This window comes from Anneissia japonica, unplaced genomic scaffold (genome assembly GCF_011630105.1).
Source record: "Anneissia japonica isolate Jap-2015-1 unplaced genomic scaffold, ASM1163010v1 scaffold287774_len439945_cov178, whole genome shotgun sequence".
NCBI classification, from domain to species: domain Eukaryota; kingdom Metazoa; phylum Echinodermata; class Crinoidea; order Comatulida; family Comatulidae; genus Anneissia; species Anneissia japonica.
The window spans coordinates 336,456-355,508 of NW_022725867.1; the positions used below are offsets into that span (position 1 = coordinate 336,456).

General features: G+C 33.6%; 3 protein-coding genes across 15 annotated transcripts in view; 1 reads left to right on the forward strand and 2 right to left on the reverse strand.

Annotated features, from left to right (window-relative positions):
- LOC117112947 (histidine--tRNA ligase, cytoplasmic-like) overlaps window positions 1-2,908 on the reverse strand; it is a gene marked incomplete in the record, with an annotated part of 7,204 nt that extends 4,296 nt beyond the window's left edge. Inside the window, 4 exon segments of one of the 2 annotated variants that reach the window (XM_033256167.1) lie at window positions 561-680; window positions 833-919; window positions 1,585-1,814; window positions 2,756-2,887. In XM_033256167.1, coding sequence (XP_033112058.1) covers window positions 561-680; window positions 833-919; window positions 1,585-1,689 — 312 coding nt within the window. 2 annotated transcript variants of the gene reach the window in all.
- Window positions 2,909-3,001: 93 nt separating this feature from the next.
- On the forward strand, window positions 3,002-6,811 carry LOC117112949 (nocturnin-like). Of its 3 annotated transcripts, none has more exons than XM_033256169.1 (4): window positions 3,002-3,155; window positions 3,728-3,810; window positions 4,291-4,484; window positions 5,116-6,811. In XM_033256169.1, exons 2-4 carry the CDS (start codon window positions 3,728-3,730, stop codon window positions 5,949-5,951), a joined length of 1,113 nt encoding a protein of 370 aa, XP_033112060.1. In that variant the 5' UTR covers window positions 3,002-3,155; the 3' UTR covers window positions 5,952-6,811. The 3 variants fall into 3 exon arrangements, with proteins under 3 accessions (XP_033112060.1, XP_033112059.1, XP_033112061.1); XM_033256168.1 differs by having other exon boundaries at window positions 3,004-3,061; XM_033256170.1 differs by having other exon boundaries at window positions 3,015-3,155; window positions 3,722-3,810.
- Window positions 6,812-8,964: 2,153 nt separating this feature from the next.
- The window catches only part of LOC117112950 (ETS-related transcription factor Elf-1-like), a 63,676-nt gene continuing 53,587 nt past the window's right edge, over window positions 8,965-19,053 (reverse strand). For 8 of the 10 annotated variants that reach the window (XM_033256175.1, XM_033256171.1, XM_033256172.1 and 5 more), the window contains 6 exons: window positions 18,888-18,968; window positions 17,656-17,739; window positions 15,824-15,859; window positions 14,767-15,006; window positions 13,666-13,858; window positions 8,965-12,909 (listed from right to left, as the gene is read on the reverse strand). In XM_033256175.1, the coding sequence (XP_033112066.1) occupies window positions 12,807-12,909; window positions 13,666-13,858; window positions 14,767-15,006; window positions 15,824-15,859; window positions 17,656-17,739; window positions 18,888-18,968 (737 nt within the window). In that variant the 3' untranslated portion in view covers window positions 8,965-12,806. The remainder of the gene's footprint in view (window positions 12,910-13,665; window positions 13,859-14,766; window positions 15,007-15,823; window positions 15,860-17,655; window positions 17,740-18,887; window positions 18,969-19,053) is intronic. The other 2 variants (XM_033256176.1, XM_033256178.1) reach the window with 2 other exon arrangements.

Below are 19,053 nucleotides of genomic sequence, written 5' to 3' on the forward strand. Positions count from 1 at the left end.
CTGTAAAAGTCCCTCCGTAGCCCCAAATTCCTGGATCCACCACTAGTGATATCAATAACTATTTGTATAAGCATGGAGGAAATATTATTAATATCTTAATATATTTCCTCCATGGTATAAGTGGCAAACCCCTTACAAAAAACAAACATATACAATATGACACTTCACATAAATTAAGACTCATTATGAGGCTTAGGGAGTGAGGAAATATCCTGTCCCAGGGCCTGTGATTGGAAGGCCAGCATGTTAGCCAACAAACTACAGCTACGGTCCATCAACATTGCAGGATTTGAACCCAAGACCTGTGATTAGAAGGCCTGCAATTTAGGCACCAACCTACAGCTACACTCCATCAACATTGCAGGATTTGAACCCAGGAACCTGAAATTAGAAGGCAAGTATGTTAGCCAGCAACCTACACCTACACTCCATCAACATTGCAGGACTTGAACAGGACCTGTGATTGGAAGGCCAGTATTTTAGGTACTAAGCTTGAGCTCCTCCACACCACAACACCTTTCAAAATGATTGACTATATTACATAAAATAAATTATACTACCTTCAATTCAAAGACCGGGGTATCGATAGTCTCAGCACCATGTCTTTTAAAACAATTAATTATTGTTTTGAACACACCCTCTCGAATTGCCATCTGTTTTGGGTTGTAATCTCTTGTCCCCTACAAGTTAAAATTTCCTAGAAATTAGTTTCACATGATTACTCTGTCACTCATTTGATTAAAAAATTTCAACAATTTCACATCATTCTGTATTTCCACATCTCCAGGAGTGAAGAAGAGTAAATGTATTTACATATTTTTTGTAGTTATACCTTTGGGTTTTTGAGAACAAACTTCTGTGGCTGAGCATCTTGTATCTTGGCCTTCAGAGCTAAAAGCTTTGCAACCTCCTCATCAATCTGAAAAAGAAACAATAAAGTAAATAAATAAAGCAAATAAATAAAGCAAATAAATAAATAAATAAACTACATTAGAAAGAAACCATTAGTTAACTTGCCCAAACAATAAAGTAAATAAATAAAGCAAATAAATAAAGCAAATAAATAAATAAATAAACTACATTAGAAAGAAACCATTAGTTAACTTGCAACACAAGAATTTTATCAGAATAAATGATTTGTTTAAATAAAAACAACTGAGTTTTTTTCATAAAAAAATGAGTAATTCTTTTTAGCAGAATATAACTTAAAATCATAACATTCTAAGTTATTTGAAAAGATAGTTACACATGGATTTTAATTTATTTGTTTTACCGTAAAACTTCTAACCCTGGTGGTATACTATTCTTTGATTGGGTTACTATTAGAATATGGGTTACTGTTATTAATAAGCGTGCTATAGATAGGCCTACTTGAAAATATTAAACCCCCACCCACAGCTTTTCACCCCAGCATTTCATAGAAATAAATACTGCAACTACAGTACGATTAAGATAACTTTATTGATTTAATTTCATTTTCAATCTCTTTTTTTTTTTTTTAAGAGTAATGGGTATTATTAGAAGAGTGTACAGTATGTGTGATATCCTAAATGCCAAAAACGTTTTGAATTTGTTACCACTCACCTGTGATACATCAGTGAAATATGTTGCAATGCATCGTGGCAATAATTTTGCATTGACACGTCCCAATCGTCGCAGGTGATAAAGTTTCGTCCAGGTAAGAGCCATTTCCAAATTGACATCCACAAAGTAAGTTATTCAGCAAGTTGAAATTAACAGGAAGTTGGCAGAAAGAAGAATAAATTCAGATCAGAAATCCTGGTTGAGCACGTAGGAAATAAAGTGGCACAGAACTGTGTATGAATAAAAGTCCATCCACTCGAAAAACACTAAAACAACACACATTGCATCACTCAAATCTGGACTCGCATCAAAGATTTATGTAAACAAATTTAACACTCTCTAGCTCCTAGTCTTATCTATGATTGTTTTACCTGCTTTACTTCTTGCATCAATTACTACTTCAAGAATCACCCACTGTAGGCAATGGTTTATGGTGGGCACCTGATTTTGAGACAACAACAGGTGCAGTACAGGATTTTGACTTGCGATACAACAAATCAGTACTGGAATCATTAGACTCAAATGACAACGGATCCAGTAGCAGGTCTGTAGCGAGCTACGTATTCAAAAGTGTTTGATTCTGAATCTAAGAAAGAATACTCCTTTTCCACGGAACGGTAGACATCTTGAAGTGATGACCAACAACCCAAGTCAGTGGTGCGTAACCAACAGAAATATGATAAGCTCTGAGGTTGAATTCTTTTCCTCATGTTATCTAAAATTTTTTAACTCCATACGGAGGGTTGTTAATTTTTTCTGGAAAATGTTCTGAAAAGATTATTCTACAACACTATATGATTGAAAAAAAATTTAAAAATGTTTTTGACCGCCGAAATCGAGATGGAAAAAGAAGAGCCTATCTAAATAGTGTATTAAAATAGGCTTATGCAGTATGGTACAGGTGTATTATCGGTATTGGAACAATAATAATACGAAAGTACTATGCTACTGCACTGAAAATTGGGCTCAGTAACGGAGGAGGTATCCTTTAACGGTGGCCCTAGCCCTAGGCTACCCACCAAGGGCAAGACCAATGAATGACCAGCACTGCTGCAGCGGAGCAGTAAAGACTGTGCGGATGCAGCACTGCTGTGCTGACCCAGCATCCTGCATACTCCTGGGCCTTGGATTCTGGTTTAAATAAGCGGTTAGAAGAGAAAATATTACCAACCTTTTCTTTAGATGCTTGTTCTTTTTTTAAATCACGTACAACGTTTCCTTGTTTAATTATTTCTTTTTGTATCTCTGCTTTTAATGTACTATCCATGCTGCTCCTAAACATTCGCTGCCGTACGGACGTCTACAACAAGATGTTAAGCGCCCTCAACGATGTATTTGAGTCACGGTTAATTGGTTACGTCTCTCTTTTTTTCCCTTTGATTTTGTCGTTTTCTCATGTTTCCGGTATTTCCCCGAGAAACGTCATCTACCGCCGGACCGGTGGTGTATGCAGAGTATAAACTTTATTTGCGAGCTAGTTAGTACTTGAATATCTTTACAGTATTTTATTTACGAACAGTATAATTCATGTGAAAAACACAACAGTGTGTCTTAATAATATCAGCCTGTTGGTATGTTATGTTTACTTGGATTCTTCAATAATGATCTAAATAGGCTAGGCTAAGCGGCCGTACCTACTGACTGACACTGTACCGGTACGAACAGAGAAAGCCCCATACTACTCTAGAGGGCTGCGGGAAAGTAGCACTAGGCCTATAAGGCCTAGCCTAGGGTAGGTTAGTGTCATTGCAATGTTTCCAGCTTCTACTTGTATCAAATCCAGTGGTGGTAAGCCTCATGCCATGGTTGATAGAGAGTGGCAGATGGAAAAATGTTTTGGGAAATGTATAATTTATTTTATAATTGTGAAGCCTAAAAACAGTCGGTGCTGCCTGCTTGGTGGGGAGAATGGGATGGGGGAGAATCTGTGAGTGATCAGCTTCTGTAGCTATTTAATTTACTTAGAGACTTGATTTTAATAATGTAGGCATGTTTTTGAATATAAAGAAAAGAACAATTGAAAAGATATTGAATTGTGAGGGAAATTCCCCAATAATTGTTACTAAATACTGTTGTTGTGTAAGTGTGTTTCTTTAATTATGAATAATAATTGAATATAGCATTATTTTTCTTCATTCTGTAGATGGACGTGATTGAACGATTCCTTACTAACATTTACCGTAGTGCTTTTTTGCCATTAGTAAGAGTCATGGCAGGAAGAAAAAGGTAATTTTTATATATTTGTACATAGTTTTATTGTTTTTGTTTTCTTTAATAATGTTGGATGTGGAAATCCTTTGGGAATTGGAGTAGATTTTAAGAGCCACAAGAATTGTCATTATTAATATATTATTTAATATAAAAATGGATAAAAATATATGAGTTAGCGAGGTTGATATTATAAAGATATAAAGTTTGCGTCAGGAAATAATCATAGGAGTGATGTTTTGCCCTACCTGACATGATATCGTACCGAATACTCAGTACGTCCCCGGTGGTCTAGTGGTTAAGACATCAGGCTAGATACCTGGAGGTCGTGGGTTCGATTCCCACCCGAATCACTTGCAAATTTTTTTCGCTAGTATTTGGGGACGTACTGAGTATTCGGTACGATATAACGTCAGGTAGGGCAAAACATCACTCCTATGAGGTTGATATTGGAAAGTTTTAATGGAAATTTACAAGTTTATGTTTTTCCGTCCGAAGATTTCTGAGTGCATCTAGAGGACCTGCAGTAAGCACAGTATTTGAGGCGTTGAGCGACAAAGATGAGGTCATTAAAAAATGTCAAGAATTATTACAAGGACATCCTCCGCTGCTCAGACGAAGCTTCCATGAACTTCCATCTGCCCCAAATCTTGCAACAGTTCGCATTATGCAATGGAATATTTTAGCTGATGGTTACTACATTTTTTATTTAAAATACTTTAATATTAAATTTTAGTGAAATATAGCCGTTACGGCTTGTACCTTCAGTCGAAACCAGTCAATACGAGCTGATGTCACTTCAAGTGGATGCTAGTTTGTATACATAAATAACATTTGAGCGGATGCCATTTTGTGTGATCCAAGTTTTGCAAACAATTATCTTGTGTGGATTTTTTATTTTGACTGAACATTGATAGTTTTCTGCCCTCTTCAGATTCAAATTTGCTAAAACTTATCTGTTTTCTTGAGTTTATTCTAGTCTAGTACATATTATTTGGTCATGGCATATCTAGGAGTGAGGAACATTTGCTCGATGTAGAATCCTCTCGAATTGACTGGCATTCTCTTCAGTAGTTTATATTATTGTATTGTTATCTATGTTTTAGTACTGTAGTTTCAAACTTATATTTTGGGGTTAATTAAAGAACATTATAATTTGTACAACAGTTGGATCATGTCCAATAAAAAATATCATCAATGTCAACAAAGACATCTACAATACCATAAGGAATTACACACAATTAAAAAACTTGTCTAGAAACTCCTCTTTAGATTTTGGGTCTTAATTATAATAACATGTGATTATTTTCTTTCAATTTTCAGCCCTCGGAAATGGAGGGGACAATTTCATAAAATGTCCCAAGGAGGCACTTAACTGGGAGACACGCAAATTCCGCATTCTTGAGGAACTTTTGATTTATGACCCAGATGTTATGTGTCTTCAAGAAGTGGACCACTACCATGATTTTTTCGACCCGATTCTCAAAGTACTGGGCTACCACGGAACGTTTATGGCGAAACCCAGCTCACCTTGTTTAGATAATCCATACAATAACGGTCCAGACGGCTGTGCTTTGTTTTTTAAAAGTGACAAGTTCGATTTGATCAACTGTGAAAAACTTGTACTAAAGGTTACACATGATGGGTATCAAAGATGGAGTAACCAGGTAGGAATAATTAGCACGTTAAGGTATAACATACTTGGCCAATCAAAGAAAGAGATTGTCGTCGGTGTGACACATCTCAAAGCGAAAGCCGGATGCGAATACATCCGCCACAGCCAGGGTTTAGATCTCCATGAGCATTTTTCAAACCAAATTGGTTCTCATCCAGGTGTGTTAGTAGGAGACTTTAACGCAGAAACATCGGAGGAAGTTTACTGTGTGTTCGCAGAGTCGCCGCTGAACTTAAATAGTGCATATAAACTGTTAAGCAAAGACGGGCAAACGGAGCCAGATTACACAACGTGGAAGATTCGTAAGAATGGGGAGCAGTGCCATACTATTGACTACATGTGGTACACAAAGGAAGGCTTGGCAGTTAAACGTCTACTGCATATTCCAACTGGAGAAGAGATCGGAAAGGACAGGTTGCCATCGGAAACGTACCCATCAGATCATTTATCATTAGTGTGTGACTTCTTAGTTATTGATCATTAAATTAATGAAACCTCATATTTAAAATTTTCTGTTGTGTACATTATTATTATTATTTATATTAATTTTATTATAACTAATACTGTTAATGTTGTTATTGTTAATAATATTGTTAAAGAAACCTCATTTATGATTTCTGTACATTATTATTATTCATGTTTATTAATATTATTAATATTGTTAATATTGTTATTGTTATCATTACAGTATTATTGTTGTTATTGTTATGTATTGTATTATAAACTAAGTTGCATTTCCACAAGTATCCTGTATATTTGGACATAAAGCCAGCGAGATATTCAAGATAAATAATATAATTATTTTTCAAGAGGACATCTAAACTAAAACAATTGAATCACAATTTTCTGTGCAATAGTTTTAGGGCAATCTTGCATTTATATATAAGTGTGTGTAGTAATATTAATATTTTAATTGCTTGGCTGCTTCTATTGTTAACAAGCTTTAGTCTTTCACTTAAAAATAATTTCTGACAAATTAAATACCTGTAATAATACATTTGTTAAGTAAATTGGTGTATTCGATTGGGACTTATCCATTGTCATCCATGTTTTTATGCTTAAAAAGTAGAAAGTACACAAAAATTTTAAAATCTATACTGAAAAGCAAGTGATTGCATAGCACTGTCGCATCTCTTACCATCTAGCAAGATATATCTTTCGTTATAGTCACAAAAAAAAAAATAAATAAAATGCTGAACCACAATTTTGTACATTTTAGGTTGGTCGGGTATGACCAACACAATAATTTTTTTTATTTGGCCTTACGAGAGGTTAAGTTTTACTGAAATCTCACATAAGTTTTTTTTTTTTTTGTCAGTATTGTAAATAGTTAAGGAATGTGTATTATGAAATTATATCAAATGGTGCAGATATTATTATCTCAGGGACTTCAGTCTCCCATGTAATTTTTCTGAACAGAATTCACTCTGTGAGTGATCTATGACCTATTATGTAGATTAAAATATCACATCTAGATGTGTATAAGAGACAGATGCAATGGAATATTTTAGCTGATGGTTACTACATTTTTTATTTAAAATACTTTAATATTAAATTTTAGTGAAATATAACCGTTACGGCTTGTACCTTCAGTCAAAACCAGTCAATACGAGCTGATGTCACTTCAAGTGGATGCTAGTTTGTATACATAAATAACACTTTGAGCAGATGCCATTTTGTGTGATCCAAGTTTTGTGAACAATTATCTTGTGTGGATTTTTTATTTTGACTGAACATTGATAGTTTTCTGCCCTCTTCGGATTCAAATTTGCTAAAACTTATCTGTTTTCTTGAGTCTATTCTAGTCTAGTACATATTATTTGGTCATGGCATATCTAGGAGTGAGGAACATTTGCTCGATGTAGAATCCTCTCGAATTGACTGGCATTCTCTTCAGTAGTTTATATTATTGTATTGTTATCTATGTTTTAGTACTGTAGTTTCAAACTTATATTTTGGGGTTTTTGTCCAGATTATCAATTTTTTTTGACAAAAAAACTGTTGTATGCCCATATATAGTCATGATGTGCCTATATATAGTAATGGTGTGATGTCATCATGACCATATTTAGGCACAAGTCTGAACAGGGCTTAGTACAGGTAGTGTTACTCTTCATGGCTACCATAATATAAAATTAAAGTGAAATTGTATATACAGCATCAGATAATGTGGCAAGAGGAGGAGACGGACCTCCTCCGGGCAGGTCAACAGGGGCATATTCAGAATCTTTCAAATGGGGGGAGGGCACAACGGTTTCAGAATAGATAAATGAGTAACACATAACTTTGATATGCATTGAAATTTTTAAAATTTTGTGAAAAAAACGGTTGGGGGGGCAGCCACTGGTCAAGCCAAGTTTCTGTAAGAGTCAGTGGCCTCATACCTCTGTCAGACATATGCTAGAGTTACCACTTGTACCAGTCAAATAGCATGTGGACCCTTCCCAAATGTATCCTCACAGAAACTTGGTCAAGCCAAGAGTCTGTGGCCTTACATCTGTCAGACATATCTTCAAGTCATCACATGCACCAAACAGCTTCTGGACCATTCCCAAATGTTCTTTTTAATATTAATAATATATAATATTAAGAGATTACATAACAACAAATGCTGATAATTTTGTGTTACCTTTAGGTACACTCGACATGCCAGTATTATTTGATTGTTCAAGAGCAACTGCAAAATGGAGGTATTATGTTATAGTATTACTGAATTTTCCATTAGGCTGGGATTCCTCGAATTGTGTATAAAAGAACTACGTAGAATAAATAATGCTTTGTACAAAAGAAGTACGGATATGCAAAGTTGTGGTTATTAGAAAAAAATTATACTCAAGGACCAAACAATTAGCTCATATCCAGGAAAGTGTCTCCACAAAATTTTGAGTATTGGTTATTGCAACATGGTCATCAATTAACTACTAGCCCATTCCACAAAGTTTTTCACTTGTTTTATGTGTGACCTTGCCTTATAGATTATTATATGGAGCCAAGCACAAATATAAGCTGGTAGCTTATACCAAGAATTCAATTTTTATGGGATTGGCCTCGATTAACTATGGACTTTGCTAGCAGTGTGGCTGTAACACATGTTAATGGCTATTACTACAGTTAAATTTGCCTAAGTCAAACTTATTTTACATGCCAAATTGTTGTTTTCCATTAACAATCTGCAAGTCGAATTTTATCCAAGTCGAACAATTTTTTAATGGCATTTTGGATTTGACTTAGGCAAGTTCAACTGCATTGAGTAAAAAGTATCTGTCCCCATCACAAGGAAGAACTAAATGGACAGACAATGTTTGACTAGTGTTTTCTATGAACTTGAAAGACACTTAACACACTGATAATTAAGACCAATCGATAATTAACACCAATAGAATATTACAATATCTGCATTTTTCTGACCCATGTGTACGAACCTTGTAATATGCAGAATAAAAGTATTTATGCAAATAAAGACAAGGTATAACAACAAATGAGAGAATGAAAACGAGTCCAAATATGTCAATTTGTATTTGAAGTAAAATCCCTTACACTAAACAAAAATATATAACAATCTTACGGTAGGTAGATGGAAGTTGTGTTGTCCAGTCAAGTCAAATTTAATATAAAACTTACAGAAGCTAGCTAAGAAAAACAATACAGTATCCACTCAACACATTGGTCCGATACACAGTCCCATTTGACCGAATACAGATCATATTATTAGTACATAGATACTTCTATTGGAAAAAGCCTGGCAATAGAGGGCAGCACACTCATATGAAAGGCCAATAGTGGATCTAGAGTGTGGCAAAAAGAGTGTTCACCCCAGCAGCATCAAGAAATCTCTAATCAAGCTCTTCACACCCACAGTAGAAAAAATCCTGGACTTATGGTCATCTAACAAGTAGGGTCAAGTAAACTTTACTAGGGAGCATAACAATCGTCCTACTGGGCATCTTGCGTTCTCTGCATACGTAAATTTGGCCAAATTGCGTCCCAGATTCCACTCGCAAGAATTTTACTTTCTCGCATGTGCAAATGACTCTTAGTGACGTCATTATGTTCTACGTCCTACCATCGTCATGCTATTGAAAGCTCTCTATTGATAATTTTACTTGACTTTCGACATTTTCTCTCCACTTTAGAACAGAAGGTAGTGGAAGTGCTCTGATAATTTCTATAACACATGAATATACAGTAATATGAAAACTACCAGGTAGTTACTAATAAAAATTCAGCCATTGTAAATCTACATCTGCCTAAAAAAAAAATAAAGCACCAATCAATGCTTTCAAAACACTCCCACTAAATCCAAACACTACTTCTGTCTAGGCCCATCCCTTTTTACACAAATTTTGGAAAAAATGAAAGATCTTTGGCAGCAAAAGCCTAAGTTTTGGAAAATAATTTCATACAGTATATTATATTTGCATAAGGAAGATTATTGATATTAAAAGTTGAATTTTTCCTTAACATACAGAATCAGCAAAATGTTAACTATCAGTTACTACTGGTTCTTGCGGCATTCTGAGCAATGTATAAATATAACATATGAATTAAGAATAACATATATTAACGGCAAATTTCAATAAGCAATGGTGAAAATGCCAATGTGTATATAGTTTGTATGTATCAGAACATACAAATTTTAATGAAAAATTGAAGGGAAATAACAAGGGAACCTGATTTGAACAATCAACTGTAATTACTAAATGTTAAGTCAATGAACATAGCACATGTGGCAAAGACAAGCCAAACCAGTCACCCATCGCAAAAATAAACTTAGTAGTAAAGTAAAAGGAGAGCTATAAAATGGTAAAAGAATGATTAAAATCCGGCATTTCATTATGAAGTTACAGGTGTTTAAACATACAGATGTTTAAAGAACAATATTTGAGAATGAAGTTTATGATTTCCAGCATTTTTCAGGTAGAAACCATCACCAAATAAAATGAGAGGTTAAAAATCGTAAAAGAACCATTTAATCTGGCATTTCATTATGAAGTTACAGGAGTTTAAACATACAGCTGATTTAAAGAACAATATTTAAGAAATCAGCCTTTAAAATTTATGATTTCGAGCATTTCTCAGGCAGAAACTATCAACAAATCGTTAAACATTGTTGCTTTAACATTGAAAATGGGGAAAATAACAACATAGCACGATATATAAAGGTTAGTTTAGTGCAATAGATTTCAAAAAATATTCCAGCATATTTTGGTCGTTATCTCTGAAACAGGATTTGCGACGAGTGACTGGTCTGGCTTGTTTGCCACATAAGCAAAAATAAGTTGCTGAAAGGAGCACGAGTATACTGTAGTTTGCAGGTCAAACTAAGGTCAAATTACTCTTACTGGACAGCGTGCTATCAGCCATTGGTTATCTGTCAACACACTGTACTTGGCATGCTGCCAAATGATATGCTGTCTTATCTCACACAGGAATTTCTTATACCCCTTTTACACTGCAAGCAAGACACCGGACACAACCTGGGATTTTGCAATACTTGGGCTAAAAAAACTCCTGAGTTGTGGTTGGTGTAAACGTCAAAAAATACAACCCAGGTTGCCAAACATCCCCGGATCAATGTGCAGGACGCATTCAGCGTTGGACAACCAGGATGCATTCCGGAATCGCCAGTGTAAACAGCGAATATGATTCCAGAGTTACATATAAATTCCTTCAATATTGACAATAATTGCGGCTTCGTCACGAGGAACTCGAGTGAAGCGATCATCACCATCGCAAAAAAATTTTAGGGCGGTATTTGAACCCGAGTACGTTGCCGGTGTAAAATGGGAGCAACTCTGAAGCAACCCAGACTTTTTTAATCAATGTGAATGGGAAATGCACCCTGGATCACTCCAGAATTAACACAGGTTTATTCTGCCTTGGCAGTGTAAAAGGAGTATTGCACAGGTATTTCACTTCCACAGCATAAAGTATATCTGCACAAGCATGGTATACTAAAATTAAACAAGAATATTATCTTAATTAGATGAGGGTTGCAAAACAAAGCATTTTGTGTTGTCTGACACAAATTAGGATACATATAAAAAATAACAATAAAAATAACTATTTAAAATATTTATACACTTATGCTTTTAATATAATATATATATAACATTTCCTAATGGAACCATGTGAGTTCTCATAAACTTCTATTAACATTCTTTTGAAAAAATAGTTTAAGCTGGTAAAATACAATGTATTGGAAGGTTTTTTTGTTACCCAATATGTTTAGGTAAGGACTGGCTCCTTGCACATCTGCAAAGGTCACCACCAATATATATGTTAATTATTCTGGTAGTAGAGATTAAAAGGAAAATATGTATTAATCTTAAAAAAGCTTTGATAATTTTTTTGTTTTTCCTTTCTATATACATCTTATATTATTATTTTCAATCATCTGCATCAGCGTAATGTTATCTAAAAGTTGTCTACATTAATACCAGTGGTAATACCTTTTTCAATAAAGATAAAATCAACTGGTAACTTTAAACCATTCCAATACCAACAAACACCAGCATATTATATCCTATTCTCTTACCCTACGTTTTTATCATTTTCTAATATAAAAAATAAAATAAATTAAAATGCTAATTTTATTGAGAGAAGAAGATGGATAATATTAAAGATATACACTGTCAATTGGCTGAACAAATAAGTTTATATAATTTTATTGTATTATATTCCTTTAGGCACATGGCCGTGGTTACACCAATAGCGACCAAGTCACTGCCCTGTTAAATAGGCGGCAGTCCATTCACATGACAAATAAAAACACATGATGCTTGATAGACCAGGTCTCATATTGAGGCTTAGGGAGAACAGTTGTTTTAATAATGAAAAAAAAACCAAAACAGGACCACGGGATTGGAAAGCAAGCATGATGTATTTTTTATGTACTTGTACATGTAATTTAACAACTCTGCCGTGAATAAGCACAACACAGACTGTATATCTTTAACAATATAGAAATAAAGTACAACCTAAACGATTTAACAAATAAATCAACTAGTTTTGGAGGCAACTGGAGATTTGGATCATCCAACATTGTTAATAAACACACATCTTTGAATTAGCTCAAAGTTAACAGCCAGTGAAGTAAAATCTTTTGTGGTTTCATCACGAACGTCATCATAAACATGTAAAAAGTTCTTCTGAAAGAATGTTTATAAACGCATTTCACTAAGTCGTCGTACGTATTCTTCTTTCTACAGCAAGTGTGATCTCCTTTTTACATGTCCTTATTTGTTATATTCCTCAAAAATGTGAATTTTCTATATACAATTTTACAAAAGGGATGGTTTTTACAGTGGTTGAGGTGTTAGTACTGTCAGAAATATGCTCAATTACAATCAATCTCAACAATGTTCTTTGGAATTTCACAGAAGCGGTAAACCAATCTTTGTCCGTCGACCTTTGACAAAATTCCACGTTGATAGTAGTACCTATAAGATTAACAAAAATTATTTAGAATTAATCAATGAAAATACATTAAGATAAAAATAGACAGGCTGAGACAAGACCAAATATGGTTATCAGTGCGGGAAAAAGTGATGGTTAGAGGCATTGCATATCCTTAGAGGATTTTTCCCCCCTCCAAGGCAATCACTGTTGGTCTTTGGTGGTAGATGAATTTAATTAAAATGTATTCATGGTTGGGGGCACCACAATTTTTTTTCTCCATCTGGCTTGTGTAAAATAAAATCTGGAAACACATTGTTGATTTTAAGGCAGCTTTAAACACTCACCTTTTTAACATGTACTTTTCTTGAATTTCTCCTAGCATTTTTATTTTTATTGTTAAGCGCATTGAGGCTTTAGCATAATGTGCTATATAAGCCAAAATTATTATTATTTATTATTATTATTATTATTATTATTATTATTATTATTATTATTATTATTATTATTATAAATCTGTATGTACACCGACTATAATGTCAGACCCAGCCAACCAAACCCCTTCCTCCACCTCCCGAAAAAAAAATACAAACCAAAAAAACAATATTTTTAAAAACGGAGGAAAAATAAAAATGATATTCAAAGTTAAGTTGATAGTGCCATTTCCGTGTGCCATAATCATATATTATCTTAGCCCCAATAAAGGTGGTGGAGTAGACCCTCCCTCTGTGAAAGTTCCTTCTTGGGCCCTTATATTTCCAATGTTTGGATCTGCCACTAAATACCACATGTATTCTTACCTTAAAGCCCTTCCCATTGTTTCATAGTTCATATCTGGTTTGTTCTTCATCTGTCCCCATAACCTTGACACGGCTTTCGAGTCAACTAACTTGAAAATCCCTTGGTCACGCTCTGTCCACTTGATAAACTTTGGACAAGTTTCACTATTTTGTAAAAGTTCTAATAGAAACTCCCATAAATATGTTGTATGACCTGAGAAGAAAAAAAAACAAAAAAACTAGTTAATTATATAAATTAAAAAAAAGAGAGTTCTCGTAATCTCAAAAGCTCAGACGAGGGCAGTATAATAGAGGCAGTAGATCTAAAAAAGATCTATAAATCAATCAACTATTAATCAATCAGCCTAATGAGGGCAGTATAATAGAAGCAGTAAATATAAAATAGATCATATTAATCAATCCACTATTATTCAATCAGCCTCATGAGGGCAGTATAATAGAAGCAGTAAATATAAAAAAGATCATATTAATCAATCCACTATTATTCAATCAGCCTCATGAGGGCAGTATAATAAAGGTAACAGAGGAAGTCAAGCTAAAAAAAGATCTCTTAGTCAGCCAAGTGTTTCTAGAGCTCATCGGTGCTAAAAACCTGTATCCCAGATAAGGCAAAAACAAATAGAAACTCCTCCTTGTTAAACATGTCTGCACTTTTAACAATGTCTCTATTGTGATAACAATTGATTTTGTATTGTTACTAATAGAGGTTATCATTATTGATTGATGGTAAGCTAACTTTTAACATTTTTTGTTGTAGCGTTCATATTCAACTTAAGACCAAAAAAACATACAGTATTTCATGTATTAACTACAGGACAATAAGTGTCTATAATTTGGTATCATCTTCACACCCAGAAAAACACACTAAGTCTGGCCCATGTAAGTTTGAAGACTTATTTCCGGTGGGTCATCTTAGTTGTGAATAAGACAATACACTGGGATAAAATCCTCTATTCTTTATTAAGGACATACTACAAACGGCTATGTTAGTAGTAATAATTAACACGACAGGATGTAAACCACTTTAAGATTTCTTTAATTCATCATCACTTATTCACTTAATTAGTTAACTTTTTCAATTTAGATTTTCATTCAACATACCATCTTTTGCCTTCTTTCTCGCACCACCATTTGAGTTGTGTAGGGAAAATTCTGATTTTGATCTATTCCTTGGGCGCCCTCGTCTTGTTGGTGAACGTTTGCTAGATTTACAATTATTATTGTTTACTTCTGCATCGACAATGCCATGCTCTATTGTAACTTCCAGTTCCGGATAAGTCTGTGCTAACGAATGATGTGTTGTCTGTATAACAGGTACATGATTTGTAGTTTCAATTGGATCTGCAAGGTGACCAAATATATATCAATTAAATTACATATTTCTTACAAAGCAACGTTTTTCTAAACCCAATATTATTGCATTTATCCAGAAATATTACTGTTAGTTGATCATAATATTGACGACAAATCAACTGCAAAGATAAAATCCTAATGATCCAAGCCCTGAGGGCAGTACACTATATGAGGGTCATGCTGTAGACTATATAAAGGCAGTATACGCCTACGATATAATGGCAATATGCTTGTTATTTGAATATACAATATCAATTATCAGAAACAAAATAAATTGTGACATTATTAACACTACACTAAGTAAAAAAGAAAACATGCTGTTAAAATTAAACACGCCTGTTGCACAAAACATAATGATCAAAATTTATTCTGAATACAGTTACTGTATTTAGAAATTTAATGTAAATTAAACTTTCTTTTTTTAATCTTTTAGTTTATATTGCAATTAAAGAAATGTATGAAACTGGAAAATATAAATGGTATATAAAAGATGTCCCAAAATTGGAAAAATATTAGTTATTAAAATGAATTTTTTTGAGAAATATGAAAATCACGCATAGTAATCAGAATCAGTGACTACTAAAAATGTGATTTCTTTTCTAAAAAAAAAGAAGAGAGAATTAGAAAAAAGGAATGACCATTTAAAATATAAAAAAAAATGAGAATGCAAAAACATCTAGATGAGTAACTTTTAAAATTCATTAAAGTAGTTTTTTTATTGTGCGGTACCATGGCTTCTAGTGTATTCAAATGGCATTATAACCACGGGTGCATTGTGGTGTCAAAGTCAAATTAACTAACATACCTTCGAACACACTACCTGTCAGTTTGAAGTAACAATCTGTGTTTTAAATTATTTGCATAAATATTAATTAATATATTATTTTTAAATATAACAGCCTGCATGCTAATTTATAACTTGTTAATCACCTTTAATAAAATAATCTGTTTGGAATATTTATTATTGTTAAATAATTAAGTATTTCAATAACTGTACAAGTAGTGGTATAAAATATATATTAATAAAATTACTAGTTTAAATGTAACATTATAAAATTATGTATATAAATATATAATTACTGCAATAGTAAAATACTTGCACTACAATTGTTAGATGCTTGTAAAATGACTTAGGGAAAACTCAGACAGTGTTGTACTATGCAGCCCAACGCAATTCATCAATGGGGACAGTCTTAACCCATTGTGTGAAATACTAAACCTGTTTAATATTCTATGCACCCAACGCAAATCACTGCATATGTGTTTAACTAAGAGACTCGACGCGACAACAAATCGCGTTGTACGACGTTGTCTGAGTTGGCCTTTATATACCAATAATATGAGTATTTACATAAGAATGTAAATGTCTGACTGACAGTGTATAATGCAATGTGTGCAAACATTGCATTGCTTGTAATGAGACACACAGTATGGACACAAATCATTTTTAAAATTCTGTCCACACTATCAAATTTGACGCGAGTGATGCGTCCATATAGGGGTATGATGATGTCATACACATATATGGGTATGACATCATCATACCAATATATATATATGGGTATGGGTATGATGATGTCATATTATACCGAAATATGAGCATATCACACCTATTTGTAAATCTTGTGTGAACTTTTAAAGAATTGAAGAATGCAACATGATACATGTTTAACACTCTGCCCGCCAAACACGGAGATTTCCGTGTTTGGTAATGCAATGTTTGACTGCCAAACACGGATATCTCTGTGTTTTAGGTTTTTTTACGAATCCGATAGATGGGGTAATTACCGACATGTACGAACAATTTGAACACTATATTCAGTCTGGACCGTAAGTATTTCACTATTTGTTTGTCTACATTAGCGTAGAGCGGTATTGATTTACTTTCAAGAAATCGTGATTATCTCAGCTCCGTTGTGCGAAATTGCGTAAATCTCCATAAGCGAGTCATTTTCATTTTACTGTTACGGGTCACATGTCGTGATTAGAATAATGTGTTTGGTACCATTGTGAAGCTTATATTGTTTGTAATTCTTGTAGTATTCACTACGTGTCAATTTGATAATATATGTACTCTTAACGAGCTTCGGAAAAGCATTAAAATTTGCTAAAAAATCTGGCAGTGGCTAATACTATTTTTTCAAACCCCTGGTGGTCAGTGTGTTAACAGCCAATATACGCAAATTAATGTTTTAAATACTAGTGCTAACATGATTATAGTTTAAAGAAGTGAATTCACCTCCAAAGCGCTGTTCCAAATGCCCAGCCGAATTATAATAATACAAAATGCAAATTAAATAGTTTTATACCAATGCCACATTAGTGGGGCTCTTCTTGGTCTCATTCATACTACCCAACACCCCCAGCATAGAAGTGCAAAAATCACAAATATGCACCTACATGCATTAGCACCATAGTATTATGTAACGGTATAATACAAATACACACACTTAATTAACCAATGGTTATTTTGAACAATTTACATGAATAGAGCAGAAATTTGAGCAACATACTGTATGTGAATATAACTGTGAAAAATGTTTTAAAAAATATCAAAGCACACAGTATGGAAAGTACGTGCAGTGCACACATATGTGTAGTGTACACGTACAGTGGCATATGTGGAAAGCATCCTACCTGGTTTGAAGTCTAATTGGGTCCCTGAGCAGAGACCAGGCGGAATAAATGGCAGGCTACTTGAGAGTTGAAGGGTTTGGAAGACTGAAATGGCAAGACAGCATGCAAAAATAACAAACCACAACATACATAAATTCATGCGTAAAACGTACACAGCTAACAAGGTAGAAAAGCAAGAAATATGCATGATATGGGTATGCATTGTGGGATTTAAAATATACCCCTTAGAAAAATGAGATGGGTATTTGCAAAGTATTATGGGAATCACTGCAGCATTGGTAAATTGAGGTGGTTGTTAATGTTATGAGATAAGGGCAGCGAAGTTCAGTTGAAGTTATATATCTATGGATTTATAAAGTGATATATCCATATATCATATATATGTCATATTACACCCAAATATGGGCATATCAAGGGAAAAGAGATATCCATGGAAAAGGTAAATTCTACAAGGAATTGTATTTTAAATTCAAATTTTAGAAAAATATAAAAAGAATACATTGCCCGATATTGCATGTTTATTTTTGTCATGTATGTGGTAGATTAAAGCAAGAATTAAAATTGATCACTTCATTCACCAAGTTCAAACACATAGTTATTGGGACTTAATAAATATGCAACACAACAGTTAAATAATAGTTCTATATACATGAAACAACACAACACTTTAGAATTAACCCACAACCTAATATAAGTACAATAAGTGTAAATCAATAAATTACCCCAAAAAATAGTAAATATACGAGTTTGATAAGTGGCTTGTATATTGTGAAGAAATTCATAGTTTAAGAAAGCCCTCAATTTTTTAAAGATAAAGAAGCAATTTTTGATTAATATTTAACAAAACTTAAATTTTGCAGACACCATCATTTAAATTTTAAAATACAAATCAGATGAACTATTTCAACGTTTGACAGAAAATAAAATAACGAGAATACTTACCAAAATTACCTTCGAAACCAAAAATAACAATATAACATGCATAGTATGTGACAAGTAAAGTCCAAAGCATTAAAATAAAATTCACCCAAAAATAATCTTAGAATATAAATTTGGTGTGTAAAACCAACCCACAATTTTCTCTTATATATTCAAATACTTTTATGCATCAGGACTCTGCTCACACTAGTCAATATATGGGCATCATATCAGACCATATATAGACATGATAATATACTTATAACCATATATGGGCAAATCCCATGTATTTTGTCACATGTTTAGATACTTACTGCTATCGGTTAGATCATCAGATTTCAATGAGAGATCATTTTCATCTTCCTCTTTCTTGATAAATTGACTAATATCTGCATCTAATTAAAAAAAAAACAATATATTAAAACCAGAGCCTTGCAGGCGTCAACGTTCCTATGCATGATACATGACTTAAAAAGTATA